Here is a 22,467-nt window from a genome sequence, read left to right as displayed (position 1 = left end):
ATTAGGAGATTGATTCTGCATTCTATTGATATAATTCATACGTTTATGTCTATTTAGTATGGGTGTAGACCCTCATTAGAAAATACAGAGATTGGCTTATTTATATATGGGCACTTCTTATAATTTTTATATTGTCTGAAATGTAATAAAATTCTATATCAAATTACAGTTTAATTTCCATTTACTTTGATTAGGCTGCATTGCTATCAAATTCCTCTTGGTAGATTTGATTTAGGCCTCTGATGTAGCCTAACCAAATTTTTGTAATGATTAAAAGATAACATGCACTGAACTTCTTGATGAATGCCCTCTCTCATGACGCATTCACTGGGTATGGCATAGTCTTTATGGATGGACAAGTCATTGGGATTTGACCAGTCCCACTAACTTGAAACTGAGCCACCTGGGTGGTTCTAGTTTCAATCTGGCTGGCTGGTTGCTCCTCCAGAGCTTGAACAGGTGAGCATGCTGGAAGCAGAGGGGAGATGGCACAAGTAGCACAGGAGGCTGGTTGGGCCTGCTGGCTACTCCCTCAGGAGAGCAGGTGGAGGGGAGAGGGACAGAGGCAGTGCAGGAAGGCTTACTGGCACTGCCACTGGCTCCTGTAGGCCAGTGGCTAGCTGCTCCTCCTATACACTCAAAAATACTGGACATTCATATGTCTAGTATTTTAACTGTTTTCTGCCCTATCAGTCCAATAGAAAACTGGACTGTCCAGTGGAAAACCAGTCACCTGGCAATCCTATTCCAAAGACAAGGTGCCACCTTTGGAAAAGCCCTGTCTCTGGTTACCACCTGCCTCACTTCTGAAGGCAGAGGCACAGACAGCAGGGCTTCAGAAGAGGATCTTAACTAGTGGAATGGGCAATATGTGTGGAAGTGGCCCTTCAAGTACCTTGCCTGCAAGCCATTTAGAGCATTAAAGGTATGAAGCAGCGCTTTGAAACAGATGGGCAGCTAGTACTGGTCTTTTGGAGCATGGTGCCTTCCACTCCCAACCCAGGCAGCCTATCCAGAAGGATACCATTGCTGATGGTATCAACAGCCACAAGGAGAATCAACCGGGAGGACTTCCCCTGTCATTTTTCTAGTGAAAATCATCAGTCAGGTGACCAATGCTTTTTTGGGGTCCCAAACCCAGGCCTAATTGAAATGAGTCTAGATAATTTGTTTCCTCCGAGGCTGCTTGAAGTTTGGTAGCTACCACCAATTAAAGCTTCTTGCTCAAGAATGCAATGCTGGCCATTGGGTGGTACTTGTTTAAAGGTAAAGGTAGTCCCCTGTGCAAGCACCGAGTCATTACTGACTCATGGGGGGGACGTCACATCACGACATTTTCTTGGCAGACTTTTTACTAGGTAGTTTCCCATCGCCTTCCCCAGTCATCTACACTTTACCCCCAGGAAACTGGGTAAATCATTTGTATTCAGGGCTGCCCTCTACAGGAGGGGTTTCACAACTGACTCTTTCAAAGCAATTGGAGCTACTCTTTCCTGCGGAGAGGTATTTATCATCTTCTGGATCCACTGGATCAACGCAGCCGAACTTGATACTATCAGCCTTGAACCTAGGTATGGTGGGCTGCAGTCTTTTAAGCAGCTGGCCCACTTCATTAGGCCTCATCAACTGAAATTCATCCATGCATCTCAAACTAGACTGCATTTCAATAACATCCGGAGAGTTAATTGAACCACTGGTACAAGCAATTTTATCTACAAAATATACTGCAAGAGTCATAGTGGGTCTGGCATATTTTCGGGGTCAACCCTTTTACAACCCAGAAAAGGCCTGCCAGATGACATTTTGCAAACACAATGGTGACAGAGAAGTGAGGGTAGGCATTACAATGTGCTCTCACTTGTATTTAGTCACATTCACTTCAAGTTTTTCTCCCTTGTGCTCTGTCTGCCCAGCCATTTCATTGTCCCAAGTTCCTCAGTAAACCAAGGGGAATTCTGGACTCCACAGGAAGGGACATGCAGTAGCTATTGTGTCACAGTTGGGGGTCATCTGTTTTCCACAGGTCACCCAGGGCTGTATCAGGAGTGCCAACTCTGCAAACTGGAAAATCCCCAACAGACATCAGAAAGCATCTGGATCAAACTGCTTTCTAGGGCAGACCACCAGCCTTAAAGAGGTTCTGAGTATATATGAGTCTAAACTTCACCTGGTAATGGCCAGTGCATGCCAGTGGCAAAGTGGGAAATCCCCCCATTACCAATCCAAGCCCCTTGTCCCCCCAAAACAAAACAAAGCATATGCCCTGCTATTTGTATAGGGACCAGAATCTTCTGGGACAGCCCCCATGGTTGTCCTGGCAGCAAGGAAATCCTGAGCTTCGCCGGTCATGTTGGTTTCTTTATGAACAAGGAAGTATTTAGTATTTATTAAATACTGCTTAGGCACCATTGCATTCTAATGTCACGAGCTGATTTTTTTAAAAATCAACTCTAACACAGCCAACTTTACTTTCAAATAAGATTAAGCAAACATACTCAGAAGTCAGAGATGTAGTAATGAGAGATTAAAAATATGATCTATTGTATTGACAAACTCTTTTCTTATTTTAGTTTATGGAAGTAGTAGTCCATCTCAAGGATACAGATAATGAGAAATGCTTGGACTTTTAATTGGTGCGGAATGGAGTAGTACTCTGCACCATGGTAGACTTTCCCCTACCAAATAAATGCAATATAATGTGCTGGAAAAAACAGGTAGAAAGGCAGAGACACAAAAGTATCTTCCAAAACAAACAAAAAAGCCATCCAGGCATCCATTTCAGCCATCAGGGCCAAGCATGTTATTGCTTTATTGTAATCATCATAGCTGCTAAAATGTTTGTGATTGAGTCATACTGCTAAGTATTGATTTATATATTTAAGTTTCAAGTTTACAGTTATTCATATTTATATATATTCAGCAAAAACATTTTGATCAAAGGGATCAAGATGCTTTGGAATCCTTTATAAAGCAGAAAGAGCTTGCAGATAGCCACATTGGTCCAAAGTAAAATCCAAAACCCAAAGTCACTTAATATACTTTATTAGAACCAAAGAAAATGATAAAACAGCAGTCTAACTTGAGAGTTCTCTAGAACTCCTGGACTTTGAAAAGTAATTGCTCTGAGGAAGGCTGTTGGCATGAGACTGTGGTCCAGAGTATGCTTTGCATGGGAATTTTATGATTTGATCTACTGTAGGGGGAAGGGAATGTACACATTGCTTACAACAGCTGTGGTAGCAAAGGGGCAGTTCAGCTCTTCCCCTCATGCTATTTTCTTCACCTGCATTGCTGTTTTGTAGGAATGTGCACTTTGATATATCAAGGGCTTTTTTTCTGGGAAAAGAGGTGGTGGAACTCAGGACCGCACAATGATGTCACTTTGGGTTAGCTGGAACAAGGGGGGAGTTTTTTAAAGTTTAAATCACCCTCGGTGAAAATGGTCACATGGACAGTGGCCCTGCCCCCAATCGCCAGGCAGAGGGGAGTTTAGATCACCCTCCCCGCCACTCCAGCAGCACAGAAGGTGATCTAAACTCCTCTCTGTCTGGAGATCAGGGGGTGGGGCCACCGGCCATGTGACCATTTTCAAGAGGTGCTGGAACTCCGTTCCACTGCGTTCCCACTGAAAAAAAGCCCTGGATATATTCATTCCAAATATATACCACCAGACTGGTGTTTGGGATTCTTGGGAACACTGGTATCTGGATCCTATATCAGTCCAGAAAAATTCAGGACTATTTGGGGCCGGCATTTGAAGGGCCCCAAGTCTGTTTCTTCCCTTAAACAGGCTTCCTAACAATGGGAGGGAGGGGAAAAGGAGACACCTTGCCTGGTCCGGGGCAAGGTGGTTCCCAGTTGCTGTGAGTCCTGCCCAGCTCAGGGAAGGCAGCTCCCAGACAGCATGCCAGGTGTAGGACTGGCAGAATTGTGGGTCTGGCTGACTTCTCCCTCCCTCCTTCTCTTAATCTTTTGTGCAGAAAGGGCAGTTTTTTCATCCTTTTCCCAGAGTCCCATAGAATTGCACCCCTTGCTCCAATTTGCTTTAAGTTTTTTTAAGGGGGTGTCTTTAGAGGAGACAACACTAGCTTCCCTAGTATCTTTTGGTTCAAAAATAGACACTCCACCCTGCCCCCCATGACCCCCATAGGGAATAACGGAACCCAAATAATTCCAGAATCCTGGAAAAACAAGAACCCAAATCCTGAAACTGTATCAGGGGATCCAACTATAATTGAGTTATCAGTATTTATGCCCTTCCTGAAATCCAAAACTGAAAAATACTGATTTTTTCAGGTGCATATCTCTTCTATTTTGGTCCTTGTCCTAAGGGGAAAATACAGGCTCCTGAATTTAGGAGGAAATTAGGAGGAATCAGTATGTCAGGGCAATAAACTTTAACCTGAATAACATTAATTTAATAGCATTTTGGTTTTGTCCCCCTCCTCCCACAATTTCTTAATTTTTCAAATCATATGTTTTCCACCAATCAGTCTGAAGCCAGTTAATTTACTCTGGACTAGATTGTAAAGATCTAAATCATTCAACTTACTGGAAAGCAATTTCAAAGGCAGTTTCTCAGGGTTTAGAGTTGGTCCAAATACTCTCTTAAGTAATTTGGTTTCAGCTTTGTTTGACAATCATAACTGACTTCAAGAGAGCACCTTTCTCTTTACTCCCATAGTGTACTAAATAACTACAATTCACAAGTCACAGGACAAACAACTGTTAAGCAATTTATGGCATAAATTATTTAATTAAGCACTGAAATAGTTCCGAAGGAAAGCTAAAGAAAAGCACAAGCAATTTGTCCATGAGCAATTGTATGCTTTGACTTTTGACAGTTTAGCAAAGCTTTTGTTGTACAGTTTAATGAGACTATACGTTTATTAAAGAAATAATGAAGAAATATATACATTTGAAGGGCTGTCGTTTGGAGAGATGAAACATAAATTAATGAACTTGCAAAGAGTCTTCAGTCAGAATTTGCAGAATCTCAAGAGTCCAGTGGCACCTTGAAGCCTAACAAGATTTTATTCTAGCACAAGTTTTCAAGGACTAAAGTTCACTTTGTCACGATTTCAGTTTACGATTTTAAGTGTGGAGAAGAATATTTAATTATAGTATGCTTAGATTTTATTTAGTGGTATAATGTGCCTTTAAACCACACTCACAGGTTAAATAATGATAATCCCATGACCATACATCCTGTTATTTGCTTATAGTATTTAAAAATACAACTTCAATTTAACATATCAACAATTTAACTTATCTAACAGCTGCTTCAGTTAAAATGCAGATAGAGCATCCAGATGAAACAGCACTCCAATAAACTTCAAGTCTAACAAACAGTGCCCAAATTGAAGTCTGTAAAAAGTACTTACAGGTGCAATGTATTTGCCATGTTGAAGATTAACAGTCTCCAACCACGCTGAATTTCCTGAACACTGAATCACTCCCAGTTCAATGTTGATTGTGCAGCAAGTGCCTTATAGCCGTCTGTTAAACACACAAGCTGTACGATGAGTCATAAGGAAATACCCCAGCTGAATTTTTCATACTGAAAGATGTTGGAAGGGGGAAACCCAGTAGATGGTAGTATGCTAATACATATTGGACAAGTGCTGATAAAAAGACATTCATTGAACTCAGTCACAAAATGCACCTAGGTTTGAAAAGTATGAAATGCAGTTTAATTTCCTTGTTCCATTTTCTCCTTAGAGTCTATATATTTTCCAGAATGCTGACATCGGACATCTTGTTTATACTATAGAATGGCTTCAGCTACCTGACGTAAATAACAACAACGTTTGATTTATATACTGCCCTTCAGTACAATTTAACACCCACTCAGAGGCGTTTACAAAGTGTGTTTTATTATTATCTTCATGACAGTCACCCTGTGAGGTGGGTAGTGCTGAGAGAGCTTCAAGAAGCTGTGACTGACTGAAGGTTGCCCAGCTGGTTTCATGTGGAAGAGTGGGGAATCAAACCTGGTTTTCCAGACTAGAGTCCTGCCACTCAACCACTGCACCAAACTGGCTCTTCACAGGTGTAAGGAAACAATGAAAAAAGACAATGAACAGATGATGAGGTACTTCACTTAATGTTGAAAGAAAATGTTAATATTGAAAGATTATTTTAAAAACTAAAAAATGTTCAGTACAGTGTACAGTTCAGTACAGCCTTGCTGGATCCTGGTCTCCTGCAGGAGAAACAGGCGTTCCTAACAAGAAAAATGCTTTTTTCCAGCTACATTTAGTTAGGAATTTGGCTCCCTGGCCAGCGGCAATAGCCGCTGCAGTTGAGGCCCATGTTTTGCCCCTCCGGAGGAGGAGGAGGCAGCAGTGGCGCTTACCTGGTATCCGGGGAATTGTGCGAGGGGTGGAGCTAAGACGGGTGTTCTCTGCTGCTTCCCCGCTCGGTGTTCCAGTGCACCTCGTGCTCGGGTGAAGCAGCAGCGTTTTGCTTAGGCTCACCTGACACAAGAAGCGGAGACTGCCTGTGGGGAGGCTTCCCGGTGTGCAGAGGCTTCTCGGCGCTGCTGTTTGCGGCAGCTTCAGAGGAGTGCAGGGGGTTTGTTCCATAGCGAGGTGCCTCGCTGGCAGGGAAGGGCTTGTTGGGGGCTGCAGGGGCCTTCAGGCTGTACAGCCCCTCCTGTCGGTGCAGCCTTTGAGGCAGTCTAGGTGGGCATTACCGCCAGCGCAGGCTGGTTTCCACGGGGGAGGCTTGGTCGAGTGGGGCCCCATGGCTGTTGCGCGGGCCGTTACTTCCTGAGGCGCGGCCCCTGCTCGGTTGGGTGGATGTGTGGGGTTTGCCTAGCCTTCCAATTTCCCATAGTGCTGAGGTTCTTACTGGGTATACCAGGCGCGGCTTCGCCGCCTATGACGCCTTTTTGGGGTGGGTTCTGGCCATTGCCAAGGAGTCCCCCCACGCGCCACAGCATGAAGGGGTTTTTCACGCTTATTGTTGCCTTGAGGGTTGGCTTTTGGAGCTAATTTCCTGCTTCCTGGGCTCATTTTGCGGAGCACTCTAACAAGTGCTGCCACGGCGGGAGCTACCCCAACCACTCCAGCAGGTGTTTTTTGGGGGGGGTTAATTGTTGGGAGGGCTTTAGCCATTGGCCCTTCCCCCCCTCTACCGGCTTACTGAGTGGTTCCCCAGCCCCTCTGCCTTGCAGATACCCTGGGTTGGTGGCCATTTTGTGGTGCTGGGCAGTCATTTTGGGTACTTGCATCTGGTGGCCATTTTTAGGGTGGTTTATTGGCGACTAATTTCATTGGCCCTGGGCACTTTTCCTGTGGTGGTGGAGTATCACAGGCACTGGGATGTTCCCAATATTTGCGGTATTGGTCCGGCCACCTTGGTTTAGTGGTTAAGGATGGCAGGGCTCCTGTTTGGGGCAGTTGGCAACAGGGGCTACTATGCCTCCCAAAAAGGGCTCTGGACCCTCCAAGGGTAAACGATCAGCCAAGAGGCACACCACATGGCAGCCCCCGATTGCCCTTTCATCCTCTGATGATGACATGGGGCCTAGTAGGCAGCAACTTCTGGAAAGAGTTGCTGCTTTGGAGCAGGCCTGGGGTGTGGCCTGTGCCAACTCTGCAGGGAATTGCAGGAGGCCAGTGAGGGCAGCCTCCACAACTGCCTTCCTTAATAACCTGATGTCTCGCATTTCCACCCTTGAGGGTTTGTCTGACCCTTGGCTCCACCAGACAGAGCAAGAGTTTTGCCTCAGGTACAGGCGGGTGCATCTTTGGCCGAGGCTGGAGGGTCAACAGATGCTGGGCAAGTGGTCATTGCGATGCAATGTCTGGAAGTGGCGGGTAAGTCATCTTTTCCCCAATTGGGGGGCACAGTGGCCCCTTTTGACTTGTACTACGGTTCTCCGTGGTCAACCGACGGGTCAGTACCCTTTAGGGCATTGCCACTTGGGGATACTGCCATGCCCCTCAGGGACCATTTGACACCTGGGACCAGGGACAAGATTCTTAAAGGGGAGTATGTGGATGTTTTCTCCCTCCTCTTTAGAGAATTGGAAAAAAATGACATGGAGGACCTTGAGGAGCGCGATAAGGAGAGGCTGAAGCGCCGCAAGGTGAATAGGACGTGGGCGAACTGGTTGCCTGGCTTTCTCATATACGCAGCTGTCATAGCCTGTGCCCAGCCATGCAGGGCAGCCCCCCCTTTTCTGTATATGGATATCATATACAGGGGGTATTTGGACTTCGCTGGTGCAGCTTGGCTGCAATATGATGAAGAGTTCCGTATGCAGGCTGCTCTTAACCCTTCTTTGCCTTGGGATCAAGTCCACCAGCAGCTTTGGCTGCAGGTAATGTCCCCAGCTAGGCCCAATGTGGGAGATCACTCTGATAGTGGTCACCTGGTTCAACAGTCCTCAGGCCATGGCAGCTATGCTGGGACTTTGCTTCCCAAGAGGTTTATTTTAGGGATCCTTGCAAGTTCCACCACGCGTGCCGAGTTTGTTCTGGTCCCCATGCCTTCACAGCATGTCGGCGATCTGGTCAGGGCAAGAGGCGTGGAATGGATGGTTCCAGGTCTTCCCAGCAGCCTGAGGGCAAGGGGCCATTGCCACAATGAGGTAGTGTGCAGATCCTGCTCACCCTCCTCTAGTATACCCCCTGTATATGTTAATGATTGTGTTGTTGTTTCTTCTTTCGGGGGAGCCTGAGCAAAGGAGATATCCTGATGGAGAGTGCTCAAAGTGTTTCCAGACTGACTTTTAACATTCTGTATCTATTGTTTTAATGTTTATAAAATTGTTTTGATGTAGTCGTTATCCAACTTGGGTCCTGATAGTAAATAAATAGATTTTGTAGAAGTTGAGGAGGGAGGATTATTTTACCCAATTACATCCCCTGGATTATTTTACCCCAGGTCTAAATCCAAATCACCCCGCTCCCAGCTAAGATCATGGAGCTCATGTATAATATGTAGTCTGACTCAGAGAAAAGTGAGAAGATAAAAAGGAAGCCAGCATTCTTTTATCTTGAATGGTTTATGAAGAATCATATTAGATGTTTTTTTCATTCCTATATGAAAGCTTCTGAGTGGCCCCTCCGCCCATGCTTTGGAGAACATGGCTGCTGGAGATTCTGTCAGATGTCTCTGGAGCTCTGTGCTGGGGCTCAGGGCTGTCAGAGTCTGTCTGCCACCTCCCAAGGCATTGGGAGGTTGCTGCCTTTTTCTCCAGGGATGAGTTGAGGCTCCCGGGGTGTCTTCTGGGCCTAGGGCCATGGGGAGGGAGTTGGGTGAGCCAGGACCACTCAGTTGGCTTGACCCCGGACAGCTTCTCTCTTCTGTACTGCAATTAAAACATTAGAATTCTGGCCTCCTTTTCATCTGGCCAGAAAGCAAGGAAAAATGTGCACCTGTGGTAAAAAATGGTAAAAGCAGGATCCATGTTGCAGTTTGGGATTTAAGTGGGTCTTAAGCCTTAGAAGGCTGAAGTACTAATGCAAAATCACCCATAAATCTGTGGCAGAGTACTCTGAATGCATAGCTGCCACTCAAAGATGATAATTAAACAAGTAGCTGTTAAGAAATCAGTTTTATTTTTTTACAATCTGTTACCCTAAATAATTCATTATTGTTTTTGAAGAAAAGTAGATATTACATGTTGCCTTACAAAATATATTTAAACATACAGATAGGTTGAATCTTTGCCAAACATATAAATATCCAAAAAACTAAAGTTTTGTCCTCAAAAACAAACAAAATTTTAATATATCACCATCACACATGAAAATTTGATTAACCTCACTGCTTCAAGATACTTGTCAAACTTTCCCATTTTATTTTATAATAAGAACTATTATTGCTTTGAAATCCTTTGAAAAATCCCTTATCAAGTCTGCACATAAGAAGCAGACAAGCAAAGTCTGATGTATTCAGTAATTCCAAGTGCCAAAAACAATTCCTTGAATAATTGCAAATTTTTCACTACTGTTTGCACTTCTCTGCGGGCTTTTAGAGCTTAAAACTTACTCTCTTCTGTGAAGATATAAAACGCTGTCAGTGTGGATTCAGATAACGAAGTCTTCACTTCATGATGAATTATGTGGTCACCACCACATGAAATCCCATTGCTCTATTTTCTTTTGTTTTGCTGATGTCATTGTAGCTTTGCATTCTATCACGGAATCCATAATGTACTGGGTTCTTTCAGATACTTGTCCCTCACTAGGATCCCATCTTGTAATGACTGAAACATTTTCTTCTTGATGTGAACATTGAAATGAATTAATCCTTCCCTAATTTTATTTAAACCTAATTTTGAAACTGAATAAATGTAAAAAAAAAATGTGAAAAAAGAATTTGGGCTGGTGATTTTGCTTTTTATGCTGTTGCTAGAAGTTGTGGGCCAAATTTATGTCAAACAGAAATCATCCCTAAAATACCAAGAAAGAGATGACCTGTAGCAATGAAAACAGTAAAACTGGTAAGAACATGTGAAGAGTACATGTATTTACATACAGTATACATCTACAGTATTGGATGTATGTACAGCTTTCTTATAATAACCAAAATTCAATAGTTATACTGCACTAATAGTAAAGCAAGAGCTCTGTTGTCACCAGAAAACAATACTTTACCATATGAGGCAATGGCTTGCAAAGTGCAAGATCAAGGTTTGGTTCTTTCTGACTTTTAAGAGAATGTGCAAACTGAAAATGCATTGTCTCTAATAATGGCAAGTGGAGATAGAGGTAGCTATCCTGAGCATTGGAAATTATTATGGTTCCTTAGCAGCAGTAAATAATTTAAGACATCAGCATTAAACAATTTTCTTATTTTGTTACATGCTTTGTGGAACCACTTTACTTTGAACAGACTGTCTACATTTGTTCAGTTTTATAACTACTACACATTACATGGATTTTTGCTATTCAATGGTGCTAAACAGGCTGAATGTTTCACTTATTTTATGATCTCAAAATAAAGACTCAAAAATGTTTTTCCATATTGGGTAAAATGTTGACATGATAATTGGAAAATCTGTGATGGCCTATGGCTATAGACAATAAACTCTGACTGACTGACTGGATATTAGGTAAAAGAAACAGTTTAAGCAGTCCCTAGGTTTTAAAAGGCCAGGTTGTCAAAGATGAAGAAAAGAGATTTAGGCTGAAGGATTCTAACAATAAATGGCTAAAAATCTACATTAGTTGGGTAAGATTCAGATTTGGATCAATCAAAATATGTTAAAAGGCAATATCCTCAGGTATGTAAACATCAATGATATCAAGTTCCCTGTTCAATTACTGAAAACTTAAAATTACTCTCCACTACACCTTGGTCATAGTTCTGTATAATTCACACCCTCCCTTTTTTCCTTTGCAGGTACTACATATGTGAAATAAACATGATGATTTCCATGTAGTGCTAGAAACAAAGTAAAAGTACTTAGTAAAGAAACATTAAGGTATTCCATGATGTAGACAAAAGATGTTGGACATGGTGAATCAAGAGAGGTCTCAGCAGTATTTCTTTTAGTGTCCATATAAACAAAGAGAAGCACTGATCAATGTACACTTACATGCACACATATACACTTTAGTGGCATGGAGGAAATTATCCAATCTATCAATTGAGGTAATCTTGGCATTGCATATTTTGGAAGAATGATTCCTGGTTGGATCCACAGCTCAAGTTGATTTGCAAGGACCGCTACTGATAACTGGCCTTAGGGATGTGATTTCAGAAGTAAAGTTCTTTCGTTAGCATGGAGACCACGCAAGGCACTTGTTTCTTCTCACTGAAGCGAGGGTCATCAGACTGTGACTCGTAGCTGGTAGCTACCTTGTAGTTAACCATAGTGAGAATCTGGAGGATTTCCAGCTGTTTCGCATGTTTGCTCAGTACTGAGCAAAGAGACTGCACAAACCAGGAGCCTTTCCCTGGATTTCTCCAGGAATAATAACCTATACAGCAGAACAAAAAAATAACATAAATTAGAACAGCCAACTATCCTTTTTTGACAGTAATGGTGGAAGGCAGAAGCAATTCTTATTCTGGTAAAGGTCATAAAACTTCAACATGTATTGCAAGATATGATAGTATAAGGTGAATGAAGAGAACACAATCCGTTGCTGGAAATTTCGCTCCCGGCCACTCCCATATCCAGGTTGTACCAATAGGAGGCCTGATGGAAAGGACCGGTAGCAGCAGCATTGGCCTCTTCAGGCCTGTGCAGGTGTCTTTTTGAGAGTGGGTGAGAGGGTGGAGCAGCAGGGGTGGAAGCCCAATAGAGTGTTCCACTGGCCCCAGTTCCCAGACCCAGGACAGAAGGGATTGTGGGAGCCCAGGACCATCCCACCCCTGAATAGCCCTTTAAGAGGCTGGTCTGGAGAAGGCTGAGGAAGAAGAACCAGACCTCTCCGATGCAGCTTGAGGAGAGGTGGGAGGTTGCAGACTGAGTCCCCTCCCTCTCTGCAAACTGAGGCTTGACCAGCCCTAAAAGTTTCTGAAGGATGCACCGGCCTAGGCTCTGACTCACAGTAAAGGGAACCTGACAATATTTTAATATGCAACAATCAATGGATAATCAAAATAGTGGAGACAAACAACACATCTTGACACAAAGGGTTAACTCATGTCATTCATTACTACACAACCCTGTGATAGCTACTGACCCTACGAGATTCTAAAATAGATTCAAATTCAAGGAGGGAGATCTATTAACTATGGTAGTTAAGAATGTTCGAAGTAACGGAATGGCACAATCATTTTCTACTTGTGATCTTCCTATGGCATCTGGCTAGCCATGGCTAGAGTCAGCACTGAACCTGGTCTCATCCATCAAAGCAATGCTATATTCATATTAAATTTTGTGCAATGAAATTTAAGGCATCTTTTGTTCTCACTCTACCAGCATACCATTTATATTGATTGCTAATTTATTAAATACATAAACATTAATTATTAAATAAACAAAGAGATGATAATTATTAAACCAATAAACACATATGTAAACAGTATTAACGATGTAAAAAGATATAAAACGTTTACTATTTCAGAAGGATGCAAATCCAATTAGTTCTTTTTATCATTCAAAATCTGTAAGTCTGGCTTAAAACCCCATGTAAAGAACAAATATTTTCCTACTAATATACATTCAATTTTTTACTTACATATATCAATTTTTTAAGCTTAATTGTAAACATTTTTTATTGCCCCACTTATTTACATCTGATTTTAAATCCAGTTTATCTGAATGCCAAAAGCTGTCACTTTCCCAACCATACCTGGCACAGTAGAATATGCAAATAAAAAATCTGCTTCAACTGGAATCTTGTATCTTGGATTGGCATCAGTTTCCAGATTGTCATTTGATGGACCAGAGTCTGTCTGAATACCTTCATCAAATTCAGAACCTCGACATGCCTGAAATCATAAATCAAAGATATATAAACCAAAGATCAATAACAGGCTCACAGAGCACAAGTGAAGTTTAAATGAAACGTGTAAATGATATCTTGTACATAATATCTTACATACTAGAAAACAGTGTTGCACTTACCTGTAACTGTTGTTCATCAAGTGTCCTCTGTGCAGACACACATTGCGACTGTGCCTGCGCAGGCCTGCTCCGGAAAGGAATTTTTAGCTCTAGAACTCCTGAGGGGGCATCTCCCCTAGTCTGCGCATGCGTGGTACTTTCCCCCTTCTGTGCAAGACCAGGGAGCGCCCCCTCAACCCTTAGTTCTCCCATGCCGCCAGAAGATTTCATCCTTTTTTAAAAAATTAACAATATGCATATCCTCACAGCAGGGCAGGAGGGAGGGAATGTGTGTCTGCAAAGAGGACACTCGACAAACAACAGTTACAGGTAAGTGCAACACTGTTTTCGTCTTTGTGTCTCTGTGCAGCCCCACACTGGGAGTATAACAAGTTATTCACCAATGGGGGCGGGTGTGAGGACGCTTCAATGGACGTCTACTTGAATAATGACTGTAGTATTGCATTCCCTACAGCTGTGTCAGATCTAGAATTCGTGTCCATCGCATGTTTGACAAAAGTATCTGCGGAAGACCAGGTGGCTGTTTAACAGATGTCTCGAAGCGATGTACCTCTCAGGAAGGCTGCTGAACATGACTGATTCCTTGTGGAATGCGCTCTAACCGTCGTAGGACAGGGAGTCTTTGAAATCATGTAGCATCTTTTAATTGCTGCAACTATCCATCTAGAAAGAGACTGGTTAGAGACTGGTAAACCCTTTCGTGGACCTGCATAACATATGAACACGGACTTTGACTTCCTGAAGTTCTGTGGATATAATATAATAAAGCTCTCTTAACATCTCGACTGTGTAGTGTGCGTTCTGAATCTGAAGTGGGTTTTGGGAAGAAAACTGGTAACGATAACCTCTGGTTGAGGTGGAACTTAGAGACCACCTTAGGGACGAATTGCATACTGGAATGGAGCACAACCTTTTGAGAGAAAAACTCAAAATGTGCTCCCCAACCCACATCAGTAGTTAGACTAATCTTGGGTGGGTGTATACCAAAGGATGTCCCCCTACTGAGGTTGTCTCGACTCCTCCACCAGTCAAGAGACCTTATAATAATGGCTCTGGGAATGGAAAGACATTTAGCTTGTGATTCCTTGGTGGGGTTAAACCTCTTGATGAACCAGTTTTGAACGGGTCTCATAAAGAGACGTGCAAAGGGCACCACACAGGTGGTAGATGCCGTAAGTTCCAACCGTCTTTGAATACAAATAGCAGGTTGAAAGCGGTTGCTCTCAAAGAGTCGTAACAGTATTTGAAGGGATTGCAGCCTATCCATAGGTAGAAAGGACCTACCCGCTTTCGCGTCTAATGTGGCACCTATGAATTGAACTTGTTGAGATGGTTCTAGGGAGGATTTTTCCCAACTGATCAGCAAACCCAATCTAGTCTGGGTAGAAATGCCAATGCATTGCAGTAATGCATCTCTAGATTGGCCAACCAGAAGCCAAGCATCTAGGTAAGGGTAAATGACAGATCCTCTGGATCTAAGGTGAGCTACCACGACAGCCATACACTTAGTAAACATGCGAGGAGCTGAGGATAACCCAAAGGGTAGGGCAGCGTATTCAAAAATTTCCCCATTGTAACAGAAACGTATTTTCTATGGGCATGATGTATGGAGATATGAAAGTAAGCATCTTTCAAAGCTAGGACTGCAAACCAAGAATCAGCTTCCAGATATTGAATGACATTAGAGAGAGTTAGCATATGAAATTTTTCAACTTTAATAAAAGCATTAAGTTTCCTCAAATCCAAAATGGGTTTGACTCCACCCCTTTTTGTCAACTGTAAAATATTTGAAATAAACCCCAAATTTAGAGTCCTGTGGGGAGATTCTCAATATGGCCCCTTTCGACAACAGCTCAGAAATGGCCAGATGCAATTCCCAGGAAGGAGGTTCTGTAAATTTCCCCACAGGAGATAAGGGTGGGGTTTCAACAAAGTGTAAATGGTACCCATGCCTAACAATGGCAAGAACCCAGGAATCATTGGTTATAAGTTCCCACTGTGAAACAAAAAGTGTGAATCTGTCCAAGATCTGTCCCACTGTGAAACAAAAAGTGTGAATCTGTCCAAGAAACCAGATTGCACTAGTGGCATGGTGGTCAGTCAGAAAACAGGTTTTGGCTTCTGAGATTTTTGGGAGATTGAGATGGAGCCTGCTTACTTTTTGATCTACTGTTTCGTCTCCCCACGTTGCGGTGATAGGATGAATATCCTTTGTGGGCTTGGTAAGGCTGGTAACCATACCTCGGATTTCTCGACTGGTACTGCTGCCTGTTCTGGTTACAATATTTGTAATACAGTTGCTGGTATTGTTGGCTCAGACCAGTAACCCCAAGGGAACAGGCAGTTTGCCTATTGTTCTTCATTTGAGTGAGGGATTCATCCGTCTTCTCAGAGAAGAGTGATGTACCCTCAAAGGGAAAATCCTCTATCTTTGACCTCTTGTCAGGGGCCAAGGCTGTAGATCGTAACCAGGAGTGTCTACGTATCACAATGGCTGAGGCCAAGGTTCTTGCTGCAGAGTCAGCTTCAAGTTTTGCCGCAGTCTATTTTTGTTTAGCCAGTTTAACAGCCTCTCCCTGTAGCACACACACAAGGGGTTTCTTGTCTTCTGGTAGTTCTGCTATGAAGGATGGGATACCATAGGAATAAGTTATAGGATCCCATGATGGCCTGATAATTAGAGATCTTAAAGGTTAGAGCTACAGATGAGTACACCTTCCTTCCCAGCACATCTATTTTACGACCTTCTTTATCACTGGGTGAAGAGTGAGATCCATACTTGTGCTTTGGTTGCACTTCCTCTATGACTAAGGAAGATGGCCAGGGATGGGTAAAGAGGAATAAACAGTCTTGTTTCAGTTTACAGTAGCTTTCCACCTTGCGTGAAGTGGCTGGAGTAGATGCCGGTTTCTCCCATATTCCGTGAGTCTATGTCTAGGAGATCTACTACTGGGAAGGCAACTGAAGATGTATTGTCCAAACAGAGAGCCTGGAGCACCTTACTTTTTGACTTAGGTGTGGAGGATGAGATGTCCAATTCCAAGGCTCTGGCCATCCTGAGCATTTGCTCAGAAAACAGGGTAGTCTTTCGTAGAGAAGGTGCCGTGGTATCTCCCAGCACCTCTTCAGGAGAGGGATCTGATGCTAACTCGGAGATCCTGTCAGATTGTGACATAATTATATATCCTCCTCAGAGCCCGAGGCAGAGTGGGCAGTGCGAGTCGAGTATTGATGAACAGATGTGCCGTGCTTCCGAGGGTAGCTGCTGAGCCTGTACAGGAGGCACTGAGGAGGGTGGTACAGGGGCTGACTGTAGCCACAACATAAATTCATGCCAATTTGGAAAAGGTGGTTGCTGAGTGTGAGAGTACGGCCATGTAGGAAACATTGGATTCGAATTGGTTGGAACCGATGAGGATATCCATGAGATAGGAGTATAGTGAATTGGTTGGATGGATTGAGTAGTTATGCCAGCCATGGGAACTGAGGGCATCCGAACCAGGGCCTTTGGATCCGATTGATGAGTGTCTGGAACCGATGCTGCTGAAAAGGCCTGATCTAAGTCCTCGCCAAAGCTCTCTCCTTTCTGCTGCAAGGCAGGTGTTGGTGGAGGAGATGGTGGAGTCTGCAGTATCTCCTCCTCTGTTATGAGAGAGGGAGCTGAGGAAGCTGAGCGATGTTTCTCCTTATTCGAAGGAGTGGAGGCAGGTCTCTTTAAATACTTCGTCTTAGCCTTTGCTTTCTTAGGAATTGGTTCCGAAGAGGCCCGTTCTGGTTTTGATGATTGCGGGGATCTGTGTTTTAAGGAACCTGCACTCTGCCTCTGATCCGAGCTGGAGCTCTTGGGTACCAGTTCCGATGCAATAGATGATGCCCTCTGGTGCCCGGGGGAATCTGGGCATTTCCGCTTTGGGTCCGAGGGTTCAGAACCGGTCGTCGGGTCTGACTCAGCAGAAGATTTTGCTGATGGTTTTGAGGATCCCGAAAGTACCATCTCCCACAGGGCTGCTTTGAGTTGGGCAGTCCAGTCGTTGCACACCTTAGGAGTAAATTTCTGGCAATGATGACAAGCGGTAACATTATGGGATTCACCCAGGTACAGCAAACATAAGTTGTGCTCATCTGTGTGGGTCATTCTGGTATCACACTTGGTACATTTCTTGAATAACGGCATCTGCGACATAGTGTTGATCACTCGCTGCAACTTCCACTATCAACTATGTTAAAACTATAGCTATAACTATGAAGTATGAACGACTATGAACTATCAACTATGAACAACTATCAACTATTTAACATGAAAAACATTGGTAACAGCGAAGGAGTAGAGTGAAAGACCTCTCTCACCAGCAACGAAAAGAAAACTGAGGGTTGAGGGGGCACTCCCCGGTCTTGCGCAGAGGCGGGAAAGTACCACGCATGCGCAAACCAGGGGAGACGCCCCCTCAGGAGTTCTAGGGCTAAAAATCTCTCTCCGGAGAAGGCCTGCGCAGGTGCAGTCCCGAGTCTGCACACAGACACAAAGACGAGTAAGTATATATCAGGTATCAAAAACATATGAATCTTAGACCTGTAGGTTATATATTTCAGTTGTATTTCATTTGTAAAAACATGTTGAAAAGACAAACTGCAGCTGGAAGGTATATTGTCATTTAAAAAATATCTAATATTTCACTTATTCAGACTTTTTTGTTATTGTTCTGCAATATTCATTTTGTTCTAGTTATCCAAGTTACACAATATACTAGAAACTTACAAACTTTATAATCTGCTGTATTTTTATTTTAATATCGTTTTGATATGTGTAAGTTACAGTGGAGGGTGGAAAGGCAGGGAAATTTAAAATATAAAAACATCATTAATGAGGAGCAAAATAAATATCTAGAGTTCCAAGAAAAGGAAAGACTGCAAAACCCAAGGCTGCACCACTCAGCAAGATATACTCTCTTCTCTTTCTGGCCTGAAATAAGATTAAATTAGGCATAGCCCACTGGCCTGGTCTCTCAGTTAAACTTGCCAAACAGAGAGTCCAGAGACCCAGAACAGAACAGCTTTAGAGAGGGGTAGGGTACAAAATAGTATCTATCAGAATAAAATGGCTTTCAACAAGATTAGAAACAGTTTAAATCGTATTAATTGTTAATATACATTGGGGCCCACTAAGTACAGAAGTGAAGATACAGTTCAAAGATAGAGCGTATTGGTTGGGGTCCCCATTAGACATGGGTATGAACCACAAAAAAACCGAACCATGCAGTTCGGTTTTCGTGGTTTTTCCATGAACCAGGAACTCCCACGAACTGGAGCAAGTTCACGAACCAGTTTGTGGTTCATGGGGCTTAAATGCCCCTTTCCGGCCACTTAGCAGCGGCAGGGCATTTGATTGTTTAAAGGGCCCAACCCCCCCCTCGCCGCCTGCCAGCTGATAGTTTAAAGGGACCTGCCGCTTGCAAGTGGGGCTGGGGGTTGGGCCATTTAAAGGGCCCTGCCACTTTCAAGCGGCAGGAAACGTTTAAATGGCCATTTCTCCGGGGAAATGGCTGTTTAAACTGCCCCTTTCCCTGCCGCATTAACCTTTAATACAAACCAAACAGAACCAGTAGACTAGTTCTGTGGAAGTTCGTGGAAACTGGTTCGCGACCCATGAACCGGGCTGGTTCGTGGGGTTTTTTTTGGTTTGTATTCTGGTTCATGCCCATTTCTAGTCCCCATAGATGATCATATATATGAGAAACTTGTAATTGTTATGTTTTAAAAGTACCAAAATGTGTTAACATCATTTTTGTTTTTTAGAAGATACATAGATAACTGAATCATGTTTGAAGTTGTAAGATAAGTGGAGGACCCACAAGGACTTGCAGAGGGCATCTCATTTCCCCCTCCCCCACTACTGTATTTTTCATTTCCCTGAATTCTCATCCCTTTTCTTGCTTCTTTTTTTCCTTCCCACCTACTTGTCAACCCACCTTTATTTCCCAACCATCTTCAACTTTCCCTCCTACCCTTCCCCAGGCAGCTTCTCACTAGGAAAATATTACACAGTTCTGGATACTGGATACTGGGCTGGGCCCACTCATGTGGTGGGGAAACCAAAAAGATTTGTGGGAGGTACTTCAATGCCCGTCAGTATACTAGGAAGCACTGCATTCCTAGCCCAACTCTGCAACCATTTTTGGTTGCATCTGGTTTGAGATTTCAGCTTACTATTCTTACTCATCACAAATATGTTTCTGTCCAATAACTAGTAGTTACGACTGAATGCATTACCTGAATGAAAAATAGTTTAGGTTTTCCAACAAGGCTTGGGCAGTTGTCTCCTCTAAAAAATGCAGTCAAAGTCTTGATTGGCATGGGTCCATCTGTGCCATAGATGAGACCCTCCTCTCCATGGCTTAAAAATATACAGGCAAAACAAGCAGCATCACTGTGGTTCTCACATGCAGCTGTAAATAAAAACACATTTCCTGTCAAAACAATGGAAATGCCTTTCAGCTTCTTTTTTACAAACTGAATATGTTTAAAGGGGGTCTTCCAAAGCATGGCTAAATTATATACTAGACTCTCATTCAATTTCCCCAAAAGAAGGATACTTTATATGCTTAACCGAACCAGCAAGCAGAAGCCAAACTGGGAAGTCTAACATAATGAACTTTCATTGTTACCTTGTTGAAGTAATTTCTCCATTTCTTTACAGGTTTGATCATTATGGACAACAACATCAAATCCTATACTTCGAAAACATTGTTGCAAATCGCCAGCATCTTTATCGGTGCCATTTCGTCTACCCATGCCTGATAAGAAATGAAGACAATCACAGATGGCAGCAGAAAAGAACAATAATTTTTGCAGATTCATAAAGAACCAACTTACTCATGAGAGAAAATAGTTGTAAAAGTCAGACTAACTAAGTAGTATTTGAAAATATTTAGGCAATCCCAAGCGACACTAGTTTTAATAATAGCAAGATACTGTTTGTTCGGTCAGTTTCTCTAAAATGCTATCTAGCATTAAAGGGACTGTCAGCTAAACAACAACAACAACAACAACAACAACAACAACAACAACAACAACAACAACAAATTTATAATCCACCCTTCTCACTGGGATCTAAGGTGGATTACACAGTGTGAGTGAAAATACAGAATTATTGACAGCTAGGACATTCACTGAGCAAAGTACAATAACGAACAACAGTTAGGACATTCTGGGAAACAGATACAATAGGGAATAGTTGCAGAAAAAATTTAAATAAGCATAAAGCTGAACATAGAGATATCTCTCTGAAACAAAGCATACTAATTTCCATGGCATGTCTAGCGGCATGGAAACTCCCTAGCAGGTGCATATCTACATCAGCAGACAGTATCTAATAGCATAGTGTTTAGCCCCCATCCCTACTTAAGGCATCTCTCTGAGCTATTTCTTATGACAAAGTTCTGTAATCTGGGTAAAAAGCCCTTCTGAATAATTCAGTTTGGCTCAGTTTGCGGAAAGTCAGAAGAGTGGGAGCTTTCCTGACCACGTCAGGCAGGTAATTCCATAAAGTGGGGGCTACCACAAAAAAAAGCACACATGGGAAGCTGTAGATTTTGCCCAACTGCAGGGTGGTATTTGGAGAAAGCTCTGACCAGATGAGTGAAACTGCTGTGATGGAACACAGGGGGAGAGGCAGTCGGACAGATCTGAGGGGCCAAGGCCATGAAGGGTTTTGAATGTGACACTCATGACCTTGATTTGTGCCCGGCAGGGGTCATTTCATAGAAAAAGAACTGCAGGAACTCATTAGCATATACCACACACACACCCTGACATCACCGGAAGTGTGTCAGAAGGCAACACCCACCCCTCAGACCCCTTTCCCCAAAAATCTCCAGGTATTTCCTTAAAATAAAGCAGAATGAATTCAAAGCTGCTTAACCTCCTCTGGAAAGACAGCACCATCAGCCCTGCTTGCACACATGCACGCACACACTCACTCGTCATGAATGAAAATAAAGCAGCAGAACGAATTTAAAGCAGCTTACCCTCCTTTGGAGATCCAGGCCCAGTAGCCCGGCTTGCACGTACGCACGCACGCACGCACTCACTCACTCATGAAAATAAAGCAGCAGATTGAATTTAAAGCAGCAGCTTACCCTCCTTTGGAGATCCAGGCTCAGTAGCCTGGCTTGCACTCACTCACTCTCTCTCTCAATCACGTGTTATGAATGAAAATAAAGCAGTAGAAGGAATTTAAAGCAGCAGCTTACCCTCCTTTGGAGGGGAGGCAGTGGGGAGGGAAAGGAATCATGTGGGCGGGGCCAAAACCCACGTGACCTCTTTTCAGATCTACAGGAATGCCGTTTCGGCACATTCCCCCTTCCAAATGAGACCTGGCGCCCGGTAATTCAAAGGAAGTCAATGGAGTGTCTGCAGAATGGAAGCGATATGCATGCTCTTTCTAGCTCCTGAGAATAAATGAGCTGCAGAGTTTTGTACCAACTGAATTCTCCCAGTCCACTTTGAAGGAGATCTATGTAGAGTGCATTATAGTACTCTAATACCAATTCTGAGCAAATGCAGATGTTCACATCCTAGGAAAGGTCATTTCACTATTAAAATATTCCTTGTCCACGCAATTAAAAAGAGTCTACTCAATAGATCCAGAACCCAGAATTATGTTATAAAAGAAAAAAGCATACCTGTATAGTCTGCAAAATTCTTGTTGTTTATAATAATGCATTTACCAATTTTCTTGTAGTCCATACTGTACCGGAATGTTGGAGTAATAATTCGGTAGTGGCTACTGAAAGAGGCCTCTGGCAGCTGTTCCTGTCCATTCTTTTTTTTGCTACGAAAACAAAACCAAATGTTAATATTTGAAATACAGTTAGGAGTGAAAGCTTATGAATAAACTGATGCTGTGGTCAACGGATTCACTTGGA

General features: G+C 43.1%; 2 protein-coding genes across 3 annotated transcripts in view; both read right to left on the bottom strand.

The window, feature by feature from the left end:
• The window catches only part of PLEKHS1 (pleckstrin homology domain containing S1), a 64,618-nt gene extending 59,146 nt beyond the window's left edge, over positions 1-5,472 (bottom strand). For both annotated transcript variants that reach the window (XM_054983986.1, XM_054983987.1), the window contains exon 1: positions 5,385-5,472. The gene's annotated coding sequence lies outside the window, so the exon portion shown is untranslated. The remainder of the gene's footprint in view (positions 1-5,384) is intronic.
• A 4,084-nt stretch (positions 5,473-9,556) lies between these two features.
• CASP7 (caspase 7) overlaps positions 9,557-22,467 on the bottom strand; it is a 36,548-nt gene continuing 23,637 nt past the window's right edge. Inside the window, exons 3-7 of the mRNA XM_054983745.1 lie at positions 22,225-22,373; positions 20,206-20,334; positions 19,811-19,986; positions 13,269-13,407; positions 9,557-11,945 (exon numbers count right to left, since the gene is read on the bottom strand). Coding sequence (XP_054839720.1) covers positions 11,722-11,945; positions 13,269-13,407; positions 19,811-19,986; positions 20,206-20,334; positions 22,225-22,373 — 817 coding nt within the window. The 3' untranslated portion in view covers positions 9,557-11,721. The remainder of the gene's footprint in view (positions 11,946-13,268; positions 13,408-19,810; positions 19,987-20,205; positions 20,335-22,224; positions 22,374-22,467) is intronic.

Source organism: Eublepharis macularius, chromosome 6, assembly GCF_028583425.1.
Source record: "Eublepharis macularius isolate TG4126 chromosome 6, MPM_Emac_v1.0, whole genome shotgun sequence".
NCBI classification, from domain to species: domain Eukaryota; kingdom Metazoa; phylum Chordata; class Lepidosauria; order Squamata; family Eublepharidae; genus Eublepharis; species Eublepharis macularius.
This window is presented reverse-complemented; position numbering and strand designations above follow the sequence as displayed.